At 41.0% G+C, this 27,395-nt stretch overlaps 3 protein-coding genes across 3 annotated transcripts; all 3 read left to right on the forward strand.

The window, feature by feature from the left end:
- The first annotated feature begins 1,513 nt into the window (after positions 1-1,513).
- Positions 1,514-2,548, forward strand: LOC132108391 (olfactory receptor 52E8-like). The gene has a single exon (XM_059515099.1). The coding sequence runs from the start codon at positions 1,514-1,516 to the stop codon at positions 2,489-2,491; it is 978 nt and encodes a 325-aa protein (XP_059371082.1). The 3' UTR covers positions 2,492-2,548.
- Positions 2,549-3,821: 1,273 nt separating this feature from the next.
- Positions 3,822-4,829, forward strand: LOC132108392 (olfactory receptor 1M1-like). Its single transcript, XM_059515100.1, has one exon. The coding sequence runs from the start codon at positions 3,849-3,851 to the stop codon at positions 4,827-4,829; it is 981 nt and encodes a 326-aa protein (XP_059371083.1). The 5' UTR covers positions 3,822-3,848.
- Positions 4,830-15,536: 10,707 nt separating this feature from the next.
- LOC132108393 (olfactory receptor 52E8-like) lies at positions 15,537-16,523 on the forward strand. The gene has a single exon (XM_059515101.1). It carries the CDS (start codon positions 15,543-15,545, stop codon positions 16,521-16,523), a length of 981 nt encoding a protein of 326 aa, XP_059371084.1. The 5' UTR covers positions 15,537-15,542.
- The last annotated feature ends 10,872 nt before the right edge of the window (positions 16,524-27,395 follow it).

Genomic DNA, 27,395 nt, shown 5'->3' on the forward strand with positions numbered 1-27,395 from the left:
CTGTCTTTCAGAAGGAGAACATGGTATTATCAAACGTGCCCGCAGAGTATTTGGAACTGAAGGAGGTGTTCAGTAAGTCCTGTGCTGCTTCTCTTCCTCCGCATCGTCCCTACGACTGTGCCATAGACTTAGTGCCAGGTAAGTCTCCGCCTAAAGGCAAATTATACTCTCTTTCTATTCCAGAGAGGGAGGCCATGGAGAAATACATTTCTGATTCCTTGGCATCTGGGTTCATCCGCCCTTCCTCTTCTCCAGCGGGGGCGGGATTCTTTTTTGTGGGTAAGAAGGATGGTTCTCTGTGACCTTGCATTGACTACCGAGAGCTGAACAACATTACGATAAAGAACACCTATCCATTACCACTTATGTCTTCAGCTTTTGAGAGGTTACAGGGAGCATAGTACTCACAAAATTGGATTTACGTAATGCTTATCATTTGGTCCGCATGAGGAAGGGGGACGAATGGAAAACCGCCTTTAATACCCCTATAGGGCACTTTGAATGCTTGGTGATGCCGTTCGGGCTCTACAACTCACCAACTCGGGTTTTCCAAGCACTAATTAATGACGTGTTGAGAGATATGGTAGATCAGTTTATATATGTTTACCTGGATGACATACTGATTTTTTTCTTCATCTTTCCAGGAACAAGTTCAACACGTCAGACGAGTGCTCCAGAGATGACTTGAGAATGGTCTTTTTGTCAAGGCGGAGAAATGCGTATTCCATGCACAGTCTGTTCCTTTCCTAGGGTATATTGTCTCGTCCGAGGGAATACATAAGGACCCTGACAAGGTTAAGGCTGTGATAGATTGGCCATCTCCAGATTCCCGTAAGGCCCTACAGCAGTTTCTGGGGTTCGGCAATTTCTATCGGCATTTCATTCGAAAATTTCAGCCAACTAGCCTCACCTCTGACAGCCTTGACCTCTGCCAGTACTCCGTTCAGGTGGTCGGACGCAGCTGAGACTGCGTTCACTAACCTCAAAAGCCGCTTCGTTTCGGCTCCCATCCTTGTGGCCCCTGACCCCACACGGCAGTTCGTGGTGGAGGTCGACGCATCAGAAGTGGGGGTAGGAGCAGTGTTGTCCCAGCGTGCTGCCTCGGATGATAAGGTACATCCTTGCGCATTTTTTCCCATCGTTTATCTCCTGCTGAACGCAATTATGACATTGGTAACAGAGAATTGTTGGCCTTCAAATTAGCTTTAGAGGAGTGGCGTCACTGGCTGGAAGGCTCAGGGGTACCTTACTGCAAAATTACATCACTGTTTTCTGACAGCTCTCAAGAGATGAATCAGAAGATATATTTGGATCAGTAATGCAGTTACTGCATGTTACTGAGTTACTAAAGCTTTATCTTTCTATGTACAGGTGACTCAGATGTTATGCTGCAAATGTATTTAGGTATATTTTGAGCATTTGAAAATACTTTTTAAAAGTGTGAAATGACAATTCTGTGAATTCTCTAAAATTATTATATCTTTGTGGAAAATTGTAGTTTGTACAAAACACCATGAGTTCTTTAAATGCAAGTTTTTCTCAAAATATTTCCATTGTTCATCCTGAATACTTTTTCATCCTTGGACTTTCAGGTATACCTTACAGCAATTATTATTATGTATTCTTATTTATGATTTATTTTATTACTGTAATTGGGAACTCTATAGTCCTTTTCATTATTGCTCTTGACCGGAATCTGCACAGTCCAAAGTACATTGGTGTGTTTAACTTGGCCTTGGCTGATATTGGTGAAACTAATGCACTGATTCCTAACATGATGAAGACTTTGCTGTTTGACTCACGGTACATCTCCTACAATGCTTGTTTGGCTAACATGTTTTTTGTGTTCCTCTTCAGTTCTATGCAAAGTCTCACTCTTGTTGTTCTGGCATATGATCGTTTAATTGCAATTTGTTTGCCATTAAGATACCATGTTATTGTGAACAATAGCAATATGTGTTTTGTTTTCTCAGCAATATGGGTGTTTAATTCTGTTATTGTCGCCTCCATGGTATCTTTGATCACCCACATTTCATTCTGTAAGTCCAATATGATACTGAGTTATTTTTGTGATCATGGACCAGTGTATAGATTGGCATGTAGTGATAATTACATTAATAAGATTATGGGATATCTGTATACAACTTTATACCTTATAGCACCAATGCTCGTAATAGGCCTATCATATTTGGGCATTTTTTTTGTGGTAAGGAAAATAAGAACTTGGGAAAGACGCATAAAAGCTGTAAAAACCTGTGTTTCTCACCTGTTGTTGGTAGCAATATATTTCCTCCCAATATTCTTTACATACCTTACTTCATTATTGCTTTATAGCACACCCAATTCAAGGGTCATCAGTACATCTCTGGCTTATGCTGTCCCAGCAATGTTAAATCCTATAATTTATGTTTTAAACACAGCTGAAATCAAAGACATAATTCGAAAAGCGATTAGAAACAGATCTGTGCCAACGGATAGAACTTCAAAATAATGTATTTTTATTATTATTTTCCTTTAATCATTGGGAATTAAATTACCCATGTGAAGATTGAGCTTTTTCAGGTCTCACAGAGATCTATATGAATGTACAGAAATTATGTCAATGAACAAAATCTTTTCAGACAACCTTTTGAAAGTACATTCCAATAACTATTTTTCTTTGTATTTCCTTCAATTCTGATTGAAATATGTGCATAAAATATATGCAACTGTACAGCAGTGCTATGCGATTTTGTTTTTTATTTATTAATTAAATTGGTTTCAAATGACTCTGTTGTAATGCTTGTATTCTCAGTTACAGACTACAAGACAAAACAAACAAAAAAACTTTTTAACTTTGACTTTTTTTGAGCAATCATTACTGTTGACATATTTCATGTTACTCCAAATTTGTACTGTCATGTTAAATGTTTTTTGCTTATGTTTACAAAACAATTTGATAAAATTCTGGACTATATAAAGAAAATAAGTTTTCCAAATATATTTCTTTTTTTGAATGTGTAATTCAGGTGTATATTTGGATGTGGGAATTTTTTTCTCAGGTTTGCTTATATGGCTCATTTTATTATGTATGAAGCTGTTTTCCTGTTTCTATCCATAAATCCACCAACCAACCAACAAATCAATCAATCAACATGAAGTAAAACAGATGTCACAATGATGGGTTTTAACCTCATAATCTCAGCTGCATAAATGCTATTCACTCTAGTATTTCACTTCCATCTAGAAGCTACATTTTAGTAAGGGTATCCTATTTTGTTTAATTTTGTCTAAAACTGAGCTTACTGGTAAGCTTTCTAGTATTGCCTCACAGTTATCAGCGTCACATAATATACTAACATTAATCCCATTAATCATTGAATTGCTGTAATCTGATGATCCACAAATGAGAACACAATAAGCAGTTGTATTACAGATTGTTTACGTACTGGTAAAATAAGTCTATCCAAACTTCTATAGTGGCCCCAACATTTACTACAACATACAAGTATTACATCACTGTGTTTGTCTGAAGGCTCTCAAGAGACGAATCAGAAGATATATTGAAATTCAGTGACACAGACAATCAGACAATGCTCAGCAAGAGAGAAGGACACACAGTTGGGTAATTTAATTCAAAGCAGCTCAGAAAAAAATCTGATTCATTGTTTTCTCTGACTCTAAAACTTTAAAAACTTTTAAAACTTACATTAATCTGTGACTATGTGAAAATTGTATAAATGTATTTTTCCAGTATCTGAAAATATATGTTAAAAGTGTGTAATAACAATGTCAGTTTCATATTTTGCCTATGCCTTTGTGGTCATTTCTATTTCCAGCTCGTTCAAAACATCAAAAACAAAGCTGCAATGATTTCTTTAAATGCAAGTTTTTCCCAGAATATCACCATTGTTCACCCCAATTACTTTTTCATCATTGGACTTTCAGGTGTACCATATAGTAGTTATTACTATATTTTCTTATTTATTACATATTTTATTACTATAATTGGGAACTCTATAGTTCTTCTCATTATTGCTCTTGAAAGAAATCTGCACAGTCCAAAGTACATTGGTGTGTTTAACTTGGCCTTGGCTGATATTGGTGAAACTAATGCACTGATTCCTAACATGATGAAGACTTTTCTCTTTGACTCACAGTACATCTCCTACAATGCTTGTTTGGCTAACATGTTTTTTGTGTTCCTCTTCAGTACTATGCAAAGTTTCACTCTTGTGGTTCTGGCATATGATCGTTTCATTGCAATTTGTTTGCCATTAAGATACCATGCTCTTGTAAACAATACGAATATGACTTTAGTTCTCTCAGCAAAATGGGCATTTAATTCTTCTGTTGTGGCCTTGATGGTGTCTTTGATCACCCGACTTTCATTCTGTGAATCCACTGTGATACAGAGTTATTTTTGTGATCACGGACCAGTGTATAGGTTGGCATGTAATGACAATAGCGTTAATAGGTTTATGGGAACCTTCATCACAACATTATACCTTGTAATACCACTGACCATTATAATCCTGTCCTATCTAGGCATTTTTCTTGCTTTAAACAAAATTACAACTTGGGAAAGCCGTTTAAAAGCACTGAAGACCTGTGTTTCTCATCTGTTGTTAGTAGGGATATATTTCCTTCCCATATCCTGTGCATACATTGCTGCATTCATGCTTTCTCTTGCTCCCAATGCAAGGGTCATCAGTACGTCTCTGGCATATGCTGTTCCACCAATGTTAAATCCTATTATTTATGTTTTAAACACAGCTGAAATCAAAGATATAATGCGAAAAATGCTTAAAAACAGATCCACACCATCTGGAGACAACATTTCAAAATGACTGCAATTATTGTTTTTATTAACAGATAGCAGTTGAATTCAATTAGTAAAAGCAATTACTGATTAAGTAAAATCTTATTGTATTATTATTTGATAATATATATTTGAATTTGTAATCCAGGAGTCCATTTTAATGCATGTTGGTCTTACATCTGCTGATATGGCTTTTTTGTTTTTCTCTATCTTTGTTCTGATGCCTCTGCTGACGTTTGTTGTTTTATTAATCTGAACCAAGTTTCTGTATACAACTTCATAGGCCTATAATTGGGCATTTTGTTTAATTGTAAGTTAAATAAGAACTTGAGAAGGACACAATAAAAGCTGTAAAGACCTGTGTTTCTCACCTGTTTTTAGTAGCAATATATTTCCCTCCAATATTCCTTACATACCTTACATTATTATTGCTTTATAGCACACCCAATTCAAGGGTCATCAATACATCTCTGGCTTATGCTGTCCCAGCAATGATAAATCCTATAATTTATTTTTTAAACAAGGCTAAAATAAAATACATAATTTAAAAAAAGCAGTTAGAAACAGATCTGTGCCAACTGATAGAACTTCAAAATGACTGAAATGTATATTATTATTATTTTCCTTTAATCATTGGGAATTAAATTACCCATGTAAAGATTGAAAATTTTCAGGCCTCACAGAGATCTATATGAACGTACAAAAATGATGTCAGTGAACAATATTATTTCAAACAACCTTTTGAAAGAACATTCCAGTAACTATTTTTATTTGTATTTCCTCTAAATTCTGATTGAAATATGTGAATAAAATATATGCAACTGTACAGCAGTGCTGTGCTATTTGTTTTTTTATTTATTAATTAAATTGGTTTCAAATGAGTCTATTGAAATGCTTGTATTCTCAGTTACAGACTACAAGACAAAACAAACAGAAAAAAGTCACTAGCAATTTGACTTTTTTGAACAATCATTACTGTTGACATATTTCACAGGCTTGCTCAAGGGGAAAGCAAGGAGGGTTATCACTTTATTTCCGAACGATGTTGAAAGCACTTTGGGCACGTACTTGGTTTAAGAACTACTTTACTGTCCTTAACACCATAGCTCAAACAGGATTCACTGACTGAGAGAGCATATGTATCCCCAACACAACCAGCACAAGTAACATATTAAATGTTGAAAGTGAGATTTTTTTTAAAATTTCATGGCAAATATTGGCTCATTTTGGATTTCATGAGAGCTACACATTCCAAAAAAGTTGGGACAGGTAGCAATAAGAGGCCGGAAAAGTTAAATGTACATACAAGGAACAGCTGGAGGACCAATTTGCAACTTATTAGATCAATTGGCAACATGATTGGATATAAAAAGAGCCTATCAGTGTGTCTCTCAGAAATCAAGATGGGCAGAGGATCACCGATTCCCCCAATTCTGCGGCGCAAAATAGTGGAGCAATATCAGAAAGGAGTTTCTCAGAGTAAAATTGCAAAGAGTTTGAAGTTATCATTATCTACAGTGCATAATATCATCCAAAAATTCTGAGAATCTGGAACAATCTCTGTGCGTAAGGGTCAAGGCCGGAAAACCATACTGGATGCCTGTGATCTTTGGGCCCTTAGACGGCACTGCATTACATACAGGAACACATACAACATTCCTATTCCTAAACTTGAGCAACTTGAGTCTCCTCAGTCCCCAGACGTTTGCAGACTGTTATAAAAAGAAGAGGGGATGCCACAGAGTGGAAAACATGGCCTTGTCCCAACTTTTTTTTAGATGTGTTAATGCCATGAAATTTAAAATCAACTTATTTTTCCCTTAAAATTATACCTTTTCTCAGTTTAAACATTTAATATGTCATCTAAGTTGTATTCTGAATAAAAAATTGATATTTCAAACTTCCACATCATTGCATTCACTTTTTATTCACAATTTGTACAGTGTCCCAATTTTTTTGGAATCTGGTTTGGAGATGGAGGGTTAAGCTGCTTCGTGCCATAGAGAAATTTAATCACTGATTTAGTTTTTGCTGACTGACTCCCTTTCAATACCATTATGGAAGGCTGAAAATGCAGCTACTTTGCAGCTATGAGTGTGGAGTGCGTGCGGCCATAATCTTGTGAAAAGGGCAGAATGAATGAGATCAAGCAGGGTGCTAGATTGAACTGTTTGCCTAGGAGAGGAGATCCATCCTCAAAGAAATACTCCAGGGAGTGCTCAAAAACATTCCAGGAACCAGGCTGAGTGGGCCACTTCATCACAACCAACAAAACTGGTTCTTTCGACTTTAGGGAAGTCGTGGCCTAATGGTTAGAGTCGGACTCACAATCGAAAGGTTGCATACTTGAACTCTCTGCCAAGAGTGGGCTGGGACAACAAATGTTCTCCACTGATACAAAAAGGTCCTCCGCTCATCCAAATACATTTCTAAATCATTTCCATAGTCCTCCGCTCATCCAAATACATTTCTAGATAATTTCCATGGTCTGGGGTGGAGTCTCAACTCCCCCTGAACCACTCTTTGCATTGATTATAGGTCTACCCTGCAGTTCAGGTGGCCAGTGACATGGACAGCGCTAAATGACAATAGATGTTAATCCACAAATAACAACAGGCTAGTTGAGAGTGCGAGAAGTGAGGAAGAGCGGATGCCTCCCTAGTGATTTATATTCGCTACCACTGACACGTTGTATAAATCTTGGGCATAAAACTCTCATGTGCCAGGTGAACTGCCTTGAGCTTCAGGCAGTGTATGTGCCATTTTTTTTTCTCCTCAGTAGTCTGTAGTCCCAGCGGCTCCACCTCGGCTCCTAGCTACCTCGCCTCCACCATCTATCATAGATCCACCAGGCTCCCTTGTCACTCCGGCTCTGCCTTGGTCGGGCGTCAAGCCGCCATTGACTCTGGACTCCTCTCCACTGGCCGTAGATCCCGCCGCCGCCGCCAGGCGCCGCCATTTGCGCCATTTAGAATTTCAGCCGCCGCCAGCCAATAATTTCATAAGACAAATTGAGCCACCATCTGATAAAGTTTGGTTGAGCCGGCTAGAATTATTTGCATCATATAATAATTCTATCACATAGAGACATACACACACATGAAATATATAAACAATACACGAGATCTATTTTCCCACTGGTTTCATAATAGAACCGTCTTGTGCTCGTTGCTACGATACACAGACTCACAGTGAATTGACGACCAATTAAAATTGCTAGTTTTCCGTGCAGAAGAAGCGATGCATTTTTTTTTTCTCGCACTGAGGTGAAATGGCGGAAAGAAACAAGCAAGGTAATTATGATCTCACTTCTCACTTACTTTCCTAATTCCTACGTACTTTTTTTTTTTTACTTAGGCCTAGCCAGACTTTTGTTAAATCTTCAGGGCACGGTTGCACAAACACCTGAATCAAAGATTGATGTTATGAACCAAATATTCTGGAACGGAGAGATTTATAGCACTGAACGTGATATTACTGCAGTAACAAACCACCGTTTCCACATTGCTAATTCACGATGCATGCTTCAGTGTACATTGAAGTGAAATGTGCAAAACTTTGTCCAAAATAATACTGATAACAGTGTGTGTTTATATTAAGGCGAGACACGGCAGGCAAAAACATAGTTTTTTTTCTTGGTCACTTTTGAGATTTTTGGATATTTGTCTTCAATAACATATTTTCTTTCAGACTTGTGGTGAAAAAAAGTCCGAAATACACATTTAGGTCTTTATTTTACTACACTTCGTCTGTTTGCATCTGTAGATTCCTAATAAATTCAACAAAAGTTTGCGTTCTTAATCAACATACTTCTCCGCGATCTCTGCCGTCACCCTCTCAATCATGCACCGTTTAGCTCTCTCTCTGCTGTACAGTCCTGTTGGATCCAAATATGGTAATTTCCTTTTTATCAGTAACCAATCGTGTAAGTAAAAAGACTGAATGCGCGATCTCATTGTCTGATGATAAATCTTTGAAGCCCGTTTTCTCAAAATTACCTTTCTCTCATACTCCAAGTCCGAAATCTCCACTTCAGTAGTACCCAGGGGTGCTGCACAAGATCCCGGGCCCTATGCATAGGCAGTCCTAATGGGCCTCCCTCCCCTTGAAAATATATATTCCAGACTTTTCAAGGGCCCTCTCTTCCTTTGGGGCCCTGGTAATCAGTACTGGTTTTACCCCCAGTCCAGCGCCCCTGGTAGTACCTAGTTATATTATGAAGACATTTACAGAGGGATTTGTAAATATATTATTCCTAGCCTGATATATAACATTTTATTCAAAAAAATATGGCGAAAATCATTTTTTTAAGGCTATTGACACAGTATATTCTGATTTACAGGATAACAAAAGTAGATATCCATAAATCCCTCTGTAATTTTTTACCATCAATTGTAGGCTATTTGAAAATGTTTAGTAGCATACAGACTACAAAATAAATATTTGCATACGTTGTGAAAGTAAAATCTGGTGTTTTCTTTATTACATTGTATTGCATTTTGTAGAAATATAGTGCAAGCCATGCATTGCTTGGAAAGATTGAGATCTAGTTAATCAGTATAACATAGACATCTGTAGACACGAAGTGGCAGCTTCAGCCATTTGCAGCTATGAACAATTTGGCGGCTGCAGCAGCCATTTAGGTTTTGGCTGAGCCGGCTAGCCAGCCAATAACTTCATCAGCCAGCCATTATTCTCAAAACAAATGGCTTTGGGCTGTAACTGGCTGTGCCTAGTCGCTCCGTCCCACCAGCTCTGTTGGGCTCCTTCCTCTCGCCAGCTCCAACTTTGTCCTCAGTCGCTCTGGCTTCATTAAGGATATCGGGATCTCTACCTCTGCCTCGATCGCCAAAGCCCTCGGCTCCCCCCTGGCCATTTAGAATTTCAGCCTGGCTCCCCGGATCCTCGGCATCCCCCTGGCTTGTTGGCTCTCTGTCTCCACCTCTGGTTCCTCCTCCACCTGCTCCGCTGCCATTGGTCAACCGCCTGAAGTAGGCAGCCATTCCTCCTCCATGGTTCCTCCCACAGTCAGCTCAGTCAGCTGGACTCTTTCTGATCCAAGCTCCTCCTGTCTCCTCACTGGCTCCTCCCATCATCGTCTCCTTCCTGGCTTCTCCCTCCGTGGTCTCTGACTGGCGGCCCCCTCCACCTGAGGCCTCCTCTAAAAGCTCCCACCTATGCCTCCTCCTGTTGTTGCCTATGGTGCGAGGACACATCTTCCAGGAGGGGGCGAAATGTCAGAACTATGGACTTGTATGTGTGTTTTTGTTTCAGTGACCCAGTTTCCAGGCGTTTCTCAATGTCAAGGAAGGATCCTCGGAAGCCAGAGTTTTTAGGATGCTACGTAATCGACATCCGTCGAATGACTGTTCCAATGTCGAGGACTGAGTCCTTCGTTCGAAAAATATCCCATACACAGGAAAGTATGCATATGTGTAGCCTTTGCGCTCTTAGCGCTCTCAAATCACCCACAATCCTATGCGCACAGCTTTGCTATCTTGTTCAAAAATTAAAAAATGTCGAAAGTTAGCGGAGTCTGAGCGTTAACGGTTTTTATTTACATTACCAAACATTTGTTATAACTGTAGTAAATATAAGTAAAGTTTAACATTTAAAAGCCAGTACAAATTACTACCATACTGATATTGTAAATTATACAAACACAAATGGCTAACTGAATCTGACCTGTCATTTAACAATTGTTAGCTTGTTTGTGCCACCGGCATTTCTTTTATAAATAACTAGTTAAGTTGTCCAAAGTAATTTAACGATACCATTCACAGCGTTATTTAAACTGACCTTTTCACTTACATAATGACGCATTTCCGTGCACTTGCTAGCCTGTTCCATTTACGTTTTCTCCGAATGCTAAAGAGGAGCCTCGCCTAGCCTCTGAAGGAAGTGACTGGAAGGACCAGTCCTGCCAAGGAAGTATCCTTGACATTGAGAAACGCCTCATGTCTCTACTTGATTATTGATTAGTTCTCATGTGTGTCTCCTTAGTTCGCAGGTGTGTCTCCTTAGCTCCCTCGTTAGCCTGTCTTTATAAGCAATGTCCTTTTAGTTCAGTTTGGTCTAGTCTACCAGTTCCATACGTGTGTGTTACTCCTGTTATCCCTGTTGGATAACTTTAACTTTAAGTTTTTTAACTTTAATAATCCCTCAAATCGTGCACAGTGCACGCACAGAAATTGCCTCCTAAAGAAACACCAGCTTTGGTGTGAATTTTGTCTCCCTTGTGATCATTTGCATCAGTATAAAGTTTAGATTTATTTTAATAAGACAATTTAACTGCCTTCGAAGAGGATAAATGGTTTTTGTAGAGATTAAACCCTTTTTTTTGTTTAATATGATTTGTTCAGTAGATTACCTAAGATTTTGGGGACATTTTTTGCTTTTTAATTCATTGTAATCTAATACTTTATACTTAAAGGAGCTATGTGGAGGTTTTTACTTTAAAAAAATCTTTAAGATAGAGTTTAATTTGTACATGTACGAGCCAACCATGATGTAAAAAAAAGAATGACACCTCGACAGTCCACCACGGTTGCCTCTATCAGCCTGTAGGCTCAATTGTGTGTGGAGGAGTCGGGCCCAAATTGGCGCGAAAATTCACAAAATGTGACGTCATGCGCGTTCTCGTCTACTTTCGCACTGAGAACGAGCATGGGACTGGCTGCAGTTCCTCTAGCGGCCACTGGTGTCAGTAACGGTTAGAAATTTCAGAACCTACGCAATGCTCCTTTAAGTAGTCCAAAATAATCCCACCTTTTCTTATCCATTGCTGTAACACTACAGACATAAAGTTGGGGAACACAACTTTTATTAAAATATTATAAAATATTTATTTTAACAATTTAATTAAAATGTTAAATGATGCTGTACATGCACTGATGCTGAACTGTACGTGATAAATCTGCTCTTAATTTTCATTTGTTGACTGCAGTGTTAACATTTTAATTATAGGCCTAAAACCAATTGTAGGTTATAATGGACTGGTTTTAAAAGACACTTCATTTAAAAAAAATAATAATAATAATAATAAGCTATAGCCTAAACTTTAATTATCCTCACCATGCATCATTTATGTAGTGATGTGCCATGACATTATTGTGGAGCATGCCTATGGAAGCATATGGGTAGCGATATTCAATTTGGAATGTAATATGCAAAATGACAATGCAATATGTAAAATGGCAATGCATTTCTGTATTTACATTTACATTTTCCAATACATTTGTGCAACGTTTGGTGCAAAATGAAAATGAAAATTAAATTACATAATTTTCATTTGCCATTTCATACACCAGTTTTAATATGTAAAATGAATACTAATTTTAACGCTTTATAAGTTGCAAAATTAAAATGAAAATATATTACAGAAATGATTAGATATGTATAACATGTTCAAGCAAAAACTGTGGCAAAATTATCATTTAAATTCTATTTTTCTTAAATGCATTAACACTCACAGTCAAGACACTTCGATTGCATTTTCATTCAGTGTCCCGCAATGAATGTAGCAAAATTCAATGTGCACATTGAAAATGCATTCCGAGCCGATCAGGTGTCCGTCCCCTCCCGCCATGTCAATCACTGCGTGAACAAGGCGGGGCTTGCAGAAGGTCTGAGACTCAAATCTCAAGAAGAGGATTCAAGTGAGAGAACATGGACAAGACAGTTGGTCCGTGTACGTTTTGATCATTTCGGTTTATGGCTTCAATATTTCATTCGCACTTGTGGGCGGCGCTGAAGCGCTCCTTTCATCTGATTGGTCGAATCGCTCCACCTTCAGCACAGTCTTTTCATTCTTTCAGGCAGAATAAGAGTCAGTGCGAGTGAAGCACTGTAATGTCTGAAACCGCTCACTGTTAATTAGAATAATATTTGAATCCGATTATGCTGGCCACATAATTCGTGCTGCTGCGACTTGCAAGAGACCCCGTTAAACTATTTCTAGGTTATAGTATTGTATAAATATTGTCCCACTGATAAAAACAGTGCAAATAGTTCTGTCTCCTTGGATAACAGTGAAGTGGAAATAAATATAGTTAAATTTATGAAATAAAATTAAATAGGATTTTTTTGGGAAGGTAAGTCTGGCCAGTTATACAGCAACACGAGTCAGACGAGTATGAAGATCTGAGCTGAAGTTGGTGAAACATTAAAGTTCTAGTCTGTGTCAATTACTCTCATAATAAATAATAATAATAATGTTACCCGTATTTTTCGGTATAAGTTGCATCAGTCCAAAAATACGTCATGACGAGGAAAAAAACATGTAAGTCGCATTTATTCAGAACCAAGAGAAAACATTACCGTCTACAGCCGCGAGAGGGCGCTCTGGGGTAGGCTACAGGAGCACTGAGCAGCATAAAGCTAATTTTACAATTTTATTTCAGAAATGTAACAATATTAATTTGTACAATTATTTATTAATGTCACACACACATACCTAGTGCCTTATGACTTAAAAGATGAGAGTGGTAAATGTTACAGACATGGAACTGTTCAGTCTATTATTGATTTTTATTTCCACTTCACTTTTTTCCAAAGAGACAGAACTATTTGCACTGTATTTATCAGTGGGACAATATTCATACAATACTGCAACCTAGAAATAATTTGCAGGTCTCAGCAGCACGAATTATGTGCCCAGCTACATCTGATTCAAATATTATACTAATTAACAGTGAGCGGTGGTTTCAGACTGACTCTTATTCTGCCTGAAAGAATGAAAAGACCCAGTTGAAGGTGGAGCGATTCGACCAATCAGATGAAAGCAGCGTTTCAGCGCCGCCCACAAGTGCGAATGAAATATTAAAGCCATAAACTTAAATGATCAAAACGTACACGGACCAACTGTCTTGTCCATGTTCTCTCACTTCAATCCTCTTCTTGAGATTTGAGTCTCAGAACTTCTGCAAGCCCCGCCTTGTTCACGCAGTGATTGACATGGCGGGAGGGGCCGGACACGTGATCGGCTCGGAATGCATTTTCAATGTTCACATTGAATTTTTCTACATTCATTGCGGGACACTGAATGAAAATGCAAAAATGCAAAAGTGTCTTAACTGTGAGTGTTAATGCATTTAAGAAAAATAGCATTTAAATGATAATTTTGCCACAGTTTTTGCTTGAACATGTTATACATATCTAATAATTTCTGTAATACATTTTCATTTTCATTTTGCAACTTATAAAGCGTTAAAATTAGTATTAATTTTACATATTAAAACTGGTGTATGAAATGGCAAATTAAAATTATGTAATTTAATTTTCATTTTCATTTTGCACCAAACGTTGCACCAATGTATTGGAAAATGTAAATGTAAATACAGAAATGCATTGTCATTTTACATATTGCATTGTCATTTTGCATATTACATTCCAAATTTAATTATGCTACCCATACGCTTCCATACTTGCCTCAGTGTTCGGTTTTCTATTAAGTTTTCTTTTGGGTTAGTTATTTGATGCTATAAAAAAGGGGTGTGGTGTCATGATTGTGAGCTTGCGATTGGGTCTGTGGGAGTCTGGGAGGGACTTTGATATCGTGGCCCCACATCATAATCACTACTTCGTAGACTCAGGCTCAAAATTAATCACTAGTAGCAGACTCTGGCTCCAAATGATGTCATTTTCATAAGATGACAGCACCCATATTATGATGCTTGGCTTTACTTTCCTATGAAGGAAGAAAGTGGAGACATGTTGTTCATAATTTTTTTTTCACAGTCTATAATTCTAATCAAAATGACTGCTTCGAGACCAATTTAAAAGTTTAATGTGACCACCACTAGGAGTGAAATGCAGCAATCATCCTCAAATGTAGGAAATTTTAAATTAGTAATTGAGGCTAGGATGGATCTGTTAAGATATTAACAACACATATTAATCTGTCACAAATAATTACACACACAATAAGGTTTTTCCATATTTATTTCCATATTTTTTTTCAACATAGTATCTTGAGGCCACAACATAAGAATGCTAATTAATTACATAAGGACAAAATTAATTCATGGCAATGATTATCATGTCAATATTTAATGTCCTTAACATGTTGTTGTCCCCACAAGTAAATGCTGTGGACACAACAAAAATAAATGATGCAATCATGTCTCATTCCCCAGTCACCGTAAGGTTCTTTAGCCTATAGAACCTTTTGCTCTGTAGTCTATATTTGCTACTAATGCCTTAATTTTTGTATGTGCATGTTGAAAAATGTTGTGTAAAGCATTAAGATCAAAAACTTGACAATGTTGCACTGTAGCTATCAGGGCACATAATTAACTAGCATAAAGTTTATCTTTGAAGACTGTAGCAGCAACTATACTATAACATACATGCAAGGATTACATCATGTTTTCTGAAAGCCCTCAAGAGATGAATCAGAAGATTTATTTGGATTGAGTGACAGCCAGACAGTTATCTTGTAGCATGAGAGAATAAGGATGAGCATTGGATTTTAAAAGCAGTAATTAAAAGCAGCGATTAAGTGTTTGGGCTTTCACAGTCAGTTTGCTTTAAAGTACTGAAGCTTTATGTATGTTTGCACAGGTCTGTATTTTTAATGTTATCTAGTAAGCAAATGCATATAACTGTATATTCCTTGCATTTAAATATTGCTGTTAAAAGTGTGGAATAACTGTTTTGAGAATTCTCTGCATTTTTCTTGTCTTTTTATATGGTAATTTCTATTTTCAGCTTGTGAAAAACAACAAACACAAAAGCTGCCATGAATTCTGTAAATGCAAGTTTATCCCAGAATATTTCCATTGTCCATCCTCAATACTTTTTCATCATTGGACTTTCAGGTATACCAAACAGCAGTTATTTCTATATATTCTTATTTCTTATTTATTTTATTACTATGATTGCAAACTCTATAGTCCTTCTCCTTATAACTCTTGAACGGAGTTTGCACAGTCCAAAGTACATTGGTGTGTTTAACTTGGCCTTGGCTGATATTGGTGAAACTAATGCACTGATTCCTAACATGATGAAGACTTTTCTATTTGACTCACAGTACATCTCATACAATGCTTGTTTGTCAAACATGTTTTTTGTGTTCTTCTTTAGTAGTTTGCAAAGTGTCACTCTTGTTGTTCTGGCATATGATCGCTTCATTGCAATTTGTTTGCCATTAAGATATCATGTCATAGTGAACAATACTACTATGGTTTTAGTTTTCCCTGCAATATGGGCATTTAACTCTTCTTTGGTGGCCTTGATGGTGTCTTTGATCACTCGAATTTCATTCTGTGAATCCACTGTGATACAGAGTTATTTTTGTGATCATGGACCAGTGTATAGATTGGCATGTAATGACTATAACATTAATAAGTCAGTGGGATTTGTCATCACATCTTCATTCCTTATTGCACCGATGATCATTATATTCCTGTCATATCTGGGCATTTTTCTTGCTTTAAGCAAAATTACAACTTGGGAAAGACGTTTAAAAGCTCTGAAGACCTGTGTTTCTCACCTTTTATTAGTAGGGATATATTTCCTCCCCATATGCTTCACATACCTTGCCCAGCTCTTGCTTTCTCTCACACCCAATGCAAGGGTCATCAGTACATCTCTGGCATATGTTGTTCCACCAATGCTAAATCCTATTATTTATGTTTTAAACACAGCTGAAATCAAAAACTTATTGAGGAAAATGCTTAGCAACAAATCTGCATCAATTAGAGTGAACATTTCAAAATGACTGCAGTTATTGTATGTGCTTTTTCGTTTTCATTTGCTGATGTCGCAAGTAAATGTACAGCTTGTGTTCTTACTCACCTTAAAACAAAACAACCAAAAAGGCAGAATATTTTATCAAGCAATTTGTGAAAAAAATATCATTCCTATGTTCACTTGTTTCATTATATTACATTTTAATCTTTTACTGTTATTAGTGGGCAAATTCTGAAGAAACAGCTGACTTTCTAAATAAATTAACATTATTTAATTTTTTCAGATTTTAACTTCAAATCAAAGTGTTCATTTTTACACAAGTGGTGTTTTAGTTACCACTAAACTGATTGTCCATGTCTGAAAGCATATACATAGTAAATTTGCACAAAATTATTTCTTGTATTCTTTATTGTATTAATTAAATGTATGCGAGTACAGTTATGATGACACAAATAGAAATTCCATTCCAAAGGCCTATGTTAATTTGAGCATAACAATGGAAATGTACGTAAATATTCAGAATGAAAATAAAGTGAGAAAATAAAGATTATTCCAAAGTCATTTAAATTATATTTAGTGAGGAAAAAGTCACAATGGGTTTCATCTCACACTCTCAGCTGCATAGATGCTGTTCACTCCATCTTTCACTTTCAGAATTAGAATCAGATTAGAATCAGAAAGCACTTTATTACCAGGTATGCTTGTGCATAAAAGGAATTTGTTTTAGAGACATAAGCTTCCAGTACACAGAGACGACAACAACAACAACACAGAAAAAAAAAAACATAATATCACATTTATAAAATAAAAATATTGTAAATATAAATACACAAATGTTGAAAAATAGATCGAAAAATAAATAAATTGTATGAATAGTAGTGCTATAAATGATAAAATGGAATAGAATAGAGTGAGATACAGTGATGTACTATGATGGAGGTGGTAACAAATAAATTATTGCACATTTTTATTGCATAAACTGGAGAACATTTAAATTTTCATGAGGTTGATTGCCTGGGGGAAGAAAATGTTTTTGTGCCTGGCTTTTCCCATATTTGCAGCTCTGAAGCGCCAGCCAGATGGCAAAAGTTCAAAAAGGGGATAACTTGGATGTGAGGGATCCAGAGTGATTTTCTGAGCCCTTTTCCTTACTCTGGATGTATACAGCTATTGAAGGGTGGGCAAGAGAGCACCAATAATCCTTTCAGCAGACCGAACCATTCTCTGTAGTCTTCTGATGTCTGATTTTGTAACTGAAACAAACCATATAGACAGAGGGGTCTTTAGAGGTGCAGTCATTGGTGCACAAGAAGAAGAACAGTGGGGAGAGGAGCTCTGGTGTTGGTGGAGCAGCTGTTTGACATGAGTTTCCCCAGTCTCACTAGCTGTTGCCTATCTGTCAGAAAGAGGGGGATTGGAGGAGGTGTTAACAGTTGTGTAGAGAGATGGTCAAAAAGTGGTGTGGGGGGTTTCCAATTTACAATAAAACTCATTCAGGTCTTTAGCAAGTTGTTGATTCACCTCAGTGGCGGGGGAATGCTGTCTTGTACTTTGTGATGGCTTTCAGACCTTTCCACACTGAAGTGGATTCATTGGAAGTGAACTGATGTTCCAACTTTATACTGTAGTTCCTTTTAGCCACTTCAATCTCCTTATTCAGTTTGTTCCTGGCCTGATTGACTCTCTCCCCATTTTTGTGGGTATCCTCTTTGGCCTGACGAAGATGCCTGTGTTCTTCTGTAAACCATGGCTTATCGTTGTTACATGTAAATGTTAAATAAGTCCTAGTAGGAATCTTCACTGAAACTAACATAGGATGTTACAGTCTCTGTGAGTTTGTCTAGGTTAGTGGTAGCAGTATCAAAAACACTCCATTCAGTGAGGTCGAAATAGGCTTTTAAAGCCCAGTCTGTTTCGTTGGTCCATCTCTTTACAGTCTTTACTACAAGTTTAGCAGATTTACGTTTTTGCCTGTAGGTTGGTATAAGAATCTTTTATTGCTGTGTGTTCAGCAGTTCATCCCTAATGAAACTGATTGAATATGATAAACAAAAAAAATTTTATTAAAAGTATTTTGTTTAGAAAGGCGCAGCAGGCTATATAAATGTTACAATATATACTGCATATAGCTGGTTTGTCTACATTTGTAATGTAAAAACACAAAAGATATATTCTTCATAAAGAAAAACAAAAGCAAAATCTAAGCATCAGCAGGTCAGAGGTTGAATGTTCTGGATGGAAGCATACTAGCAATATTCAATTTGAAATGTAATATGCAATATGTAAAATGGCAATGTATTTCCGTATTTAAATGTACATATTCCCACACATATGTGCATTATTCGGTGCAAAATGAAGACGTAAGCCTTTTCTAGATCCTTCTATCCTGAATAACTTCCGTCCCATTTCGGTTTTGTCATGTTTTTAACCTATTGCATTTCTTTTTATATGGACCGTGGTAATGGTCCAACTACCGCCGGTGACGAGCTGTTGATGCATATATACATGCATATATACATAAAAAAGTGTGTGTATCATATTTTAAACACAACTAATAATAAATTAGGCTCAATCATCTATTAACAAACGTGCATGTTTATTTTAGCACTTTATACACAGCCTGCAAAACACTATAATAATATTATTATAAATAATACAGTCAAACAAGAAAGTAGCCTAAATAAGAAACTTAACTACACCCTTTCTGCAGGACACGAGTGGCGTGGCGCAACTATGGGCGAGACACGACACAATACTATAGAATTCATTATAATCAATCAGTGATGCTACACTGGATGCAGCACTACACGAGGTACTGACACAGAGTTCAAATGTCCTGGGTAGACACTAGACAAACCTGTTGTGATGCAGTGTCGCATCCGGTGTAGACACGGTTCACTCAAAAAAGCCTTCTCTATTTGGGAAGGTGCATGCGCAGTCACCGGAGGATCGCGAAGCAAAGACAGGCAAAAGTATAAATCTCGCGGGTGCATTATTTCTTTGAAATAGGAATCGTTGCCACATTTATTGTTAACATCTTTCATTTATCACCGTGTCGTTTGTATTTGGCCAGTTTGGAGAAACTAAGCCTCACCAAACCTGACCAGCCAGGTGTTTGCGATCACGGGAACTCTAAGACACTTGTACAAATGTGGATGGGTGACATGAATGGAGATGGCACCAGATTGGCAATGTAGTTTTTGGTTTCCAAACAAGGTCCATCACCCAACACAAAATGAATTTGAATGCCGGGTTCATGTTCTAAGTGCACCCCATAGAAAAGCAAGGTCCGACCAGAGGCTGAATAGCCGGTGACACATCTGTGTGATGATGACACAATGTGTACCACAGCACCATGCCCATCTCGGGACTTGGGAATGAACCAGTGCTGAAGTGGTGTCATATGAAGCAATCCGAGTGGCGTGACTGTGGCTGCCGATGCCATATGCCCCAGGAGCCTCTGAAAATGTGGGACGTGCTGTCATACTCACCGAGTCTAACTCCATATCGAGATAAGAGGTTCTCTGCACAGCGGAGAGCTTGCTCTTCTCTTAGATGACCTAAAGCCCCAACTGACTGAGGTGCCGAAGCACTAAGTACCTGTGATCGCACAACTCCTCTCGCAGCCGAGCAATAATGAGCCGAGATAGTTGTGGATCCTGATGCCCACTTCCCATTGTGGGGCAAGGTCACCCTCCGCAACCTTCGTGAAGACTCAGGGGGACAAAGAGAGCCCAAAGAGGAGGACCTTGTACTGCCATGCCCAACCCTCGAACGTGAACTGCATGAAACTATCTGTGACGAGAAATGATCGAGACATGAAAGTATTCGTCCTTCAAGTCAATCACTGCAAACAAATCCTGGGCTTGAACACATTTGATAATACGTTTCTGTGTCAACATATTGAACGGGAGCTAGTGAAGTGCCCGATTCAAGACTTGCAGATACAAGATAGGCCGAAGACCACCACCTTTCTTGGGTACAATGAAGTAAGGGCTGTAAAACCCCTACCTCATCTTGGCTGGAGGGACCGGCTCAATTGCATCCTTCACCAACATGACCAGTGGCGTGCACAGACCTCTTGAGGAGCAAGGGTGAAATGGTGTTACGAGGGCACAATCACGTATGGCATTACGAGGACACAAAAAGTATGGCGTGTATTTAGGCCAAAGTGGGAGAAGATAAAAATATTTGTTATTATTTTATCATTGTTGTTAAAAAAAATTTGAACGAAGATTAACATTACAAATACACATAATATACAAATAAATATAAACTGTGTTTTATTTTCAGTTACAATAGTATTTAGCAGGAGCATTCAAAAAATGTAATGAACTAATAAAAATAAAACACTACATACATTCATTCATATTAAAGCAACTGTATTAAAGTTTTTCAGTCAAGAGTATTGAGAGATTTTTTTCTCTGTGTGTTTGGTGTTTTATTAACACGTTATAACAAGGGGTAGTGTTAGCGCAGTGGATAAGACACATGCCTCTGGTGTGAGAGGCCCGGGTTCGAATCCACTGTGAGACACCAATGTGTCCCTGAGCAAGACACTTAACCCCTAGTTGCTCCAGAGGTGTGCGACCTCTGACATATATAGCAATTGTAATTCACTTTGGATAAAAGTGTCAGCTAAATGAATAAATGTAAAAGTAATAAATGTAACATTAAAGGAATAATTCACTTAAAATAGGTTACCGTTTTGTTTTTATACCTTCATATACCCATTCAAAAGTTGTTTTAAACCTGAATGAGTTTTCTTCTGCTAAACATAAACCTTATTTTAAAGAAGGTGGAAAACCAAATAGTTGCTGGTTCACATTGACGTCCATAGTACCCCCCCAACCCCCCCCCCCCAATCAATGTGGACCAGCAACTGTTTGGTTTTCCACCTTCTTCAAAATATCTTCTTTTGTGTACAGCACAAGAAATAAATTAATATAGATTTGGGAAATGTGAGTGAATAAGCAATGACAGAAATTTAATTTTAGGGTAAACTATCCCTTTAATTACAGTTGGCAGCATGTAGCCTACTGTCCCTTTAAGACCTGCACGCATCTAATATACAGACATGCATCTGACATGCAGTTGTTTACTTTCATTTTAGACATGTCCAACAGAGGCATTACAAAAACCTTGTGTGTTTTGACAGTATTAACACATAACATAACTTAGTTCAGTAATCAGACAATTTGAAGGGCTTTTTCGTTTTCGTGCACGTGCTTTGAGTGCGCTCAGAAAAGCCACACGTCAGAACAGCACACGAATGAAACATTTAAATAATCAGTAAGGTTATAATGCAGATGCAAAAAAATAAATAAAATAAAAAATTATTTTGTAAATAAGTTCGGTGTCCCATGAGAGTAACTCTACCACTGAGTTAACACTGATGTTAATGTATGTCGCAATATATTGCTGATAGAATGTGCGCTGCAGCACAATACAAGGATATTTATTCAAAAACAGATTGTGGAGGTATTTTTAACATCCACAATCAAAATTCTTCATATCACACACCTCTACCCTCTGCAGAAATCGCAAACCGAGGGCAGACCAGACCACAAGGGCACTTTAGTGTCGGACCACCTTTTGCATGCCACTGAACAGGACAGCAATCTCCTCGTGCAAGAAAGAGGCATCTCAGACTACCAATGTGGTCTCGAGAATGCCATTGTACTTGGGAGATCACCTGGTGAACTGAATCGCATAGCAGAGTCGAAATGTCCAAATGAGTCAACGAGAAGGGTCGGGCAGCTCAAGCCACGACCCCAGGCTCCATACGAGTGGCACCAAAGAGACAGTCGACATACCCTCAGTGGTGCAGTGATGGGGGTTTGTGCTGAGTGGCCTAGAAGGCATCGCATTCTGAGTCATTGCAGAAAACCTCCTCATGTCACTGGAGGGACTGTCCGGAGATGTGTGGAAATGCATTTCATTTCTGAACTGCAACCTCTCTGCCACTGGCAATATGGGGCGCCTGATTGAGAGTGAGAAAGATTCTCTGCCCGGGCCTCCTCCGGGGGAAGAAGCGGCGCTGGCTTCGCCACCTTCAGAAGAGCAGTCTCCGACATCTCCTCTGGCCGGCCACCAAATGACTCAATGGGACCGCAGCACAGCCATGATCGCAGCGCAACCATGGTCATATCCCCACAATAGATGCATGACTCATCCTCGAGCGCCACCTCAGCATGACACTGACACTGAAGACAGTGATCGTGGCTGTGAACAGAAGACAGAAAACAACCGCATCCAGAAGGACACGGACAAAACGGCATCTCGAAAAAGACACAAATCATCCGTGATTTGCTCTTTTAGAGGAAACTGCTCTTTTAGATGAAGCGCCAAAGGGAATCACAGATTACAGGGACACCGATGTAACGTGCCGTAACACTAACCAGGAACAGCCCTTCCAACACTAAGATGAATAGCTTTGTAGTAAATATATTTCATCAACTACTCGGCTCCAAAGCAAAAATCTGAATAAGTGGATGCGCGCTGTCGTCTTATATACCCGTAGGCAGGGATAGACAACTCCAGTCCTGGAGGGCCACTATCCTGCAGAGTTTAGCTCCAACCCTTATTAAACACACCTTAACAAGGCAATCAGTGTTTTCGGGATTACTAGATAGATACAGGCAGGTGAGTTTTTATGAGGGCTGAAGCTAAACTCTGCAGGATTGTGGCCCTCCAGGACCGGAGTAGCCTATCCCTACCCATAGGCATGGGAAGTGGCTCAGCATGCAAAATCCACTAGCTAATTTTCATTGAAATTTCCTTTTAAACTCGAGCCATTCCTGAAGCCACTGGCCTACGCCGCCTTCCACTGCCGTTCCTGCTGCATGTTCCGGCGTCTATATCCTTTTTGTATTCTCGTGTGTGTTCGCCCTGCGACACACACTCATAAAAGAGCTGTGTCTTTTTAAAGATGCCCTCCTGCGGCTCATGCAGAGCCCCGCTCAGCGAAGGCGACCGTCACGTCATCTGTGTCTCCTGCCTGGGTGAGGATCATGCAGCGCTCGCGCTCGCTGACGGCGGCTGCCCTCACCGCGAGCTACTGCCAATGGTGACTCTGAGGACTCGCCTGGCATTCTTCTCCGAGCCTGCATTCCCTGCTGTGCCGCAGCGCCGTAAAAAGCGCCGCTCCCAGCTAATTCCGGAACCGTCTCCAGCTCAACCGAGCTCGCCGGTTCTCCCTGCTTCACCGGCCTCCCCTGCATCGCTTCCCGATGGTCAGCGCCCACTGTCTGCTGCCGCGTCTTCCGAGGAAGTGGATCTCAGGGCTGCGTTGGGGGAAGAGAACACGTGCTCTCTGCTAGCTTCGGGCAGTGAGGGTTGGGCGAGCTCCGGGGATCTCGCACCTTCTGCTCAGAAGCCCAGCAGACGGGCTGATATCGAGAAGGAGCTGATGCGAGTGCTCACGCTGCCCGTGACGAGCCTCGGCCTTCCGGATGAGCGTACTTCTTCTAGGTCAAAGCCCGCTCCGTTTCTTCCTGAGCTTCATGAAGAGGTGGCGAAAGCTTGGAACGCTCCATACTCAGCGCGAACTCGTTTGTCTGTTTCGACCGCATTCTCCGCACTGGATGATGCTAAAAACAGAGGCTACCAGTCACTTCCGCCAGTGGAACAGGCGATAGCGATGCACCTTTGCCCGCCCTCTGCTGGACGGCGGACGACAGCGGTGTTGCCATCGAAAGCCTGCCGCATGACGTCATCTCTGCTCGCGCGGATCTTTTCTGCTGCTGGGCAGGCTGCGTCTGCGTTACACACCATGGCCATGCTGCAGATTTTCCAGGATGATCTCCTACGTAAGCTGGATGAGATGGGACATGAAGCTATCTGTCTCGTGTATTTGAGGAGTGCTTCGGATCTCTCTCTCCGCGCTACTAAGTCCGCTGCACAGGCCATGGGACGAGTTATGGCTTCCGCTACTGTGGCTGAGAGACATCTATGGCTGACGCTATCAGATATGGCAGAGTCTGAGCGTGCTGCGTTCTTCGACGCCCCGCTGACTCCCGCTGGCCTCTTTGGATCGTCTTTCAACGAGTTTGTTGAGAGATTCGACCGAGGACCAGAAAGCGTCGCAAGCTTTCAAGCACTTCCTCCCGAAGCGCTCTGGTTCTGCAGCGAGTCGTGCTAGACCGGCCCTGCAAAGCTCTCAGCCGCACCCCCACCTCCTGCTGCTTCATCGCAACAGCGTCAGCAACGCAGCTCGAGACCCCGTTCTCGCTCTACCAGCCGTCGCCCCGCGCCGCAGGAACCACGGCAGAGGATTACGGTGAGTCATCCTAACACTTCTAGGAAAGCCCCGGTGTACGAGTTCCGCTGTGGCCGAGCTCTCACCCAAGCGCGCCGCTGTTTCAGTTCCAGGAATTGTGACTGTCTCAGCGTTTTCTGCAACGCGCAAGCCTGTACAGTTGCCCGCTTGCCTGCACACAAAAGCCGTTATCACGGCTACCCAGATATTTCCCGAAAAGAGTGTAATTTCTGGTGTCCCGGCCACGGCCGATGGTGCTATAAATGTAGTGACGATGCCCACTGCTCAGTGCCCATCTCCACATATAAGCACAGCCCTTCACACAGGGCTCGCGCCCATAAGAGCGACTCAGGTCGATCGCATGCACTACATAGTAAATGTGCCCACTCCTCAATGCCCACAAACACTATGTCACACACGGTGTGTGGTTTCTGTAAAAACGAATCCCGTGCACGTGCGTTCTGCCCAGGCAGACAGCGAGTTGAAAGCAGTAAATGTGCACGCGTACAGCCCACAGTTACTCACAGACAGCACGAGTCCCACAGGACCCGCTCAGCCCTCCCTAACTCGGTTAAGCATCGTGGTGGGATCGAGGAAGAGCGATCTGCCCGCTGTGATCAGCGTGCTCCCCGCCTCAAACGTCACAGGCATAACGCCCATGTTACAGCACATCGAATCACCGCCGTTGCCCAGCCAACAGAGCGCGCTTCGCATCCAACCCTTAGCCATTCATGCAGATGCATGGTCAGCGCTTCCAGGGGTTTCGGATTGGGTGCTAGACATTATAAAGAGAGGCTACTCGCTACAGTTTTTTCGACGCCCCCAGCGCTTTTTAGCGCGCGTCAAAACTACGGTCAAAACAGAAGTAGCACACCTACTTCGGGCCGAAATATCAAAACTGTTGAGCAAAGGGGCTGTGGAGCCTGTATCTCAAGCTCAAAACGAAGGGGGGCTGTACAGCAGATACTTTCTAGTGCCCAAGAAAGACGGGGGTCTCAGGCACATACTGGATCTAAGACAGCTGAACAAGGCATTGGTGGAACACAGTTTCAAAATGCTTACGACCAGGAAACTCCTCGCGCATATTCGCAGAGGAGACTGGTTCATGTCGATGGATCTGAAGGACGCGTATTTTCAAATACAGATAGCGTCACGTCACAGGTGATACTTGAGATTCGCCTTCGAGGGTCAGACATACCAGTATACAGTCCTGCCGTTCGGCTTGTCCACGGCTCCTCGTACGTTTACGAGAGGCATGGACCCAGCGCTCGCTCCTCTCAGACTCAGAGGCATGCGAGTGCTGAACTATTTGGACGACTGGCTGATTCTGGCTCAATAACGATCAGAGCTCGTGGAACACGGGGCCATTTTACTCGATCACCTCGAGAAACTCGGTCTCAGTGTCAACTGGACGAAGAGTTCGCTGAACCCCAGTCAGACGATACTGTTTTTGGGTATAGCTCTGGACTCACGCTCCATGACGGCGTGGCTGTCGCCACAGCGCGCGTTGGGCATTCAGTGCGCAGCAAGCTCTCTCCGCTGCGGCGCGACCTTCTCGCTCAGAGAATTTCAGAAGATGCTAGGTCTCATGGCCTCAGCATCTCCAGTTCTTCAGTTGGGCCTGCTCCGCATGGGCCCCTTGCAGTTCTGGCTGAAAGCGCGAGTACCGCGCGGAGCGTGGATATCCGGTCAGTTGCGTCTCAAGGTCAATCAGAGCTGTGTTACAGCCCTGAAACCCTGGACAGCGAACGACTGGTACCAATCAGGTGTAAACCTGGGGACTTCCTCGAGAGTAAAAATGGTGTCGACGGATGCCTCCACTTCGGGATGGGGAGCGCTGCTCGAGGGCAGACCGTTCTTTGGCCTGTGGTCAGAACGGGAAAAGCTCCTACATATCAACTGTCTGGAAATGCTGGCAGTAGAGAACGCGCTGACGCGCTTTTGTCCCCGAATCAAGGGCCACCCACCACGTGTCACCCACCACGTCTTAGTCCGTTCGGGCAACATGTCTGTGGTGTCCTACATAAATCGCCAGGGCAGTCTCAGGTCCCGAAACCTGTACAGGTTGGCAGAGCGCCTCCTGGTTTGGGCTCAGCGCAACTTGCGCTCGCTGAGAGCAGTTCATGTGCCTGGGCTACAGAATCTGGGTCCAGACAGACTGTCCAGAAACAAAATTCCCACGGGCGAATGGTCTCTACACCCACAGACAGTCCAGCTGTTGTGGGAGAGATTTGGCAGGGCGGAAGTGGACCTCTTCGCGTCCCACGAAAATGCTCACTGCCCCGCGTTCTTTTCCAAGAATGAAAGCGCGCTGTCACAGAGGTGGCCGTGCTGCCCGCTCTATGCTCCCCCCCCCCGTCTCCCTCCTTCCGCAGGTTATAGAACGGGTGAGGGAAACGAGATGCTCAGTACTGCTTGTAGCACCACTTTGGAAGAACCAACCATGGTTTCCAGATTTGATGCAGTTAGCAGACACTGCCCCGTAGCCAGTGCCGTTGAGGAGGGACCTCCTCTCGCAGGCCAGGGGCTCGATTTGGCACCCTCAACCGGAGTTGTGGTCCCTCCATGTGTGGGCGCTCAACGGTTACCCGCTGATCTCTCAGTGGGAGTGCTAAATACTATCACTCAGGCTAGAGCTCC

The sequence above is a fragment of the Carassius carassius genome, chromosome 28 (assembly GCF_963082965.1).
Source record: "Carassius carassius chromosome 28, fCarCar2.1, whole genome shotgun sequence".
Lineage (NCBI taxonomy): Eukaryota > Metazoa > Chordata > Actinopteri > Cypriniformes > Cyprinidae > Carassius > Carassius carassius.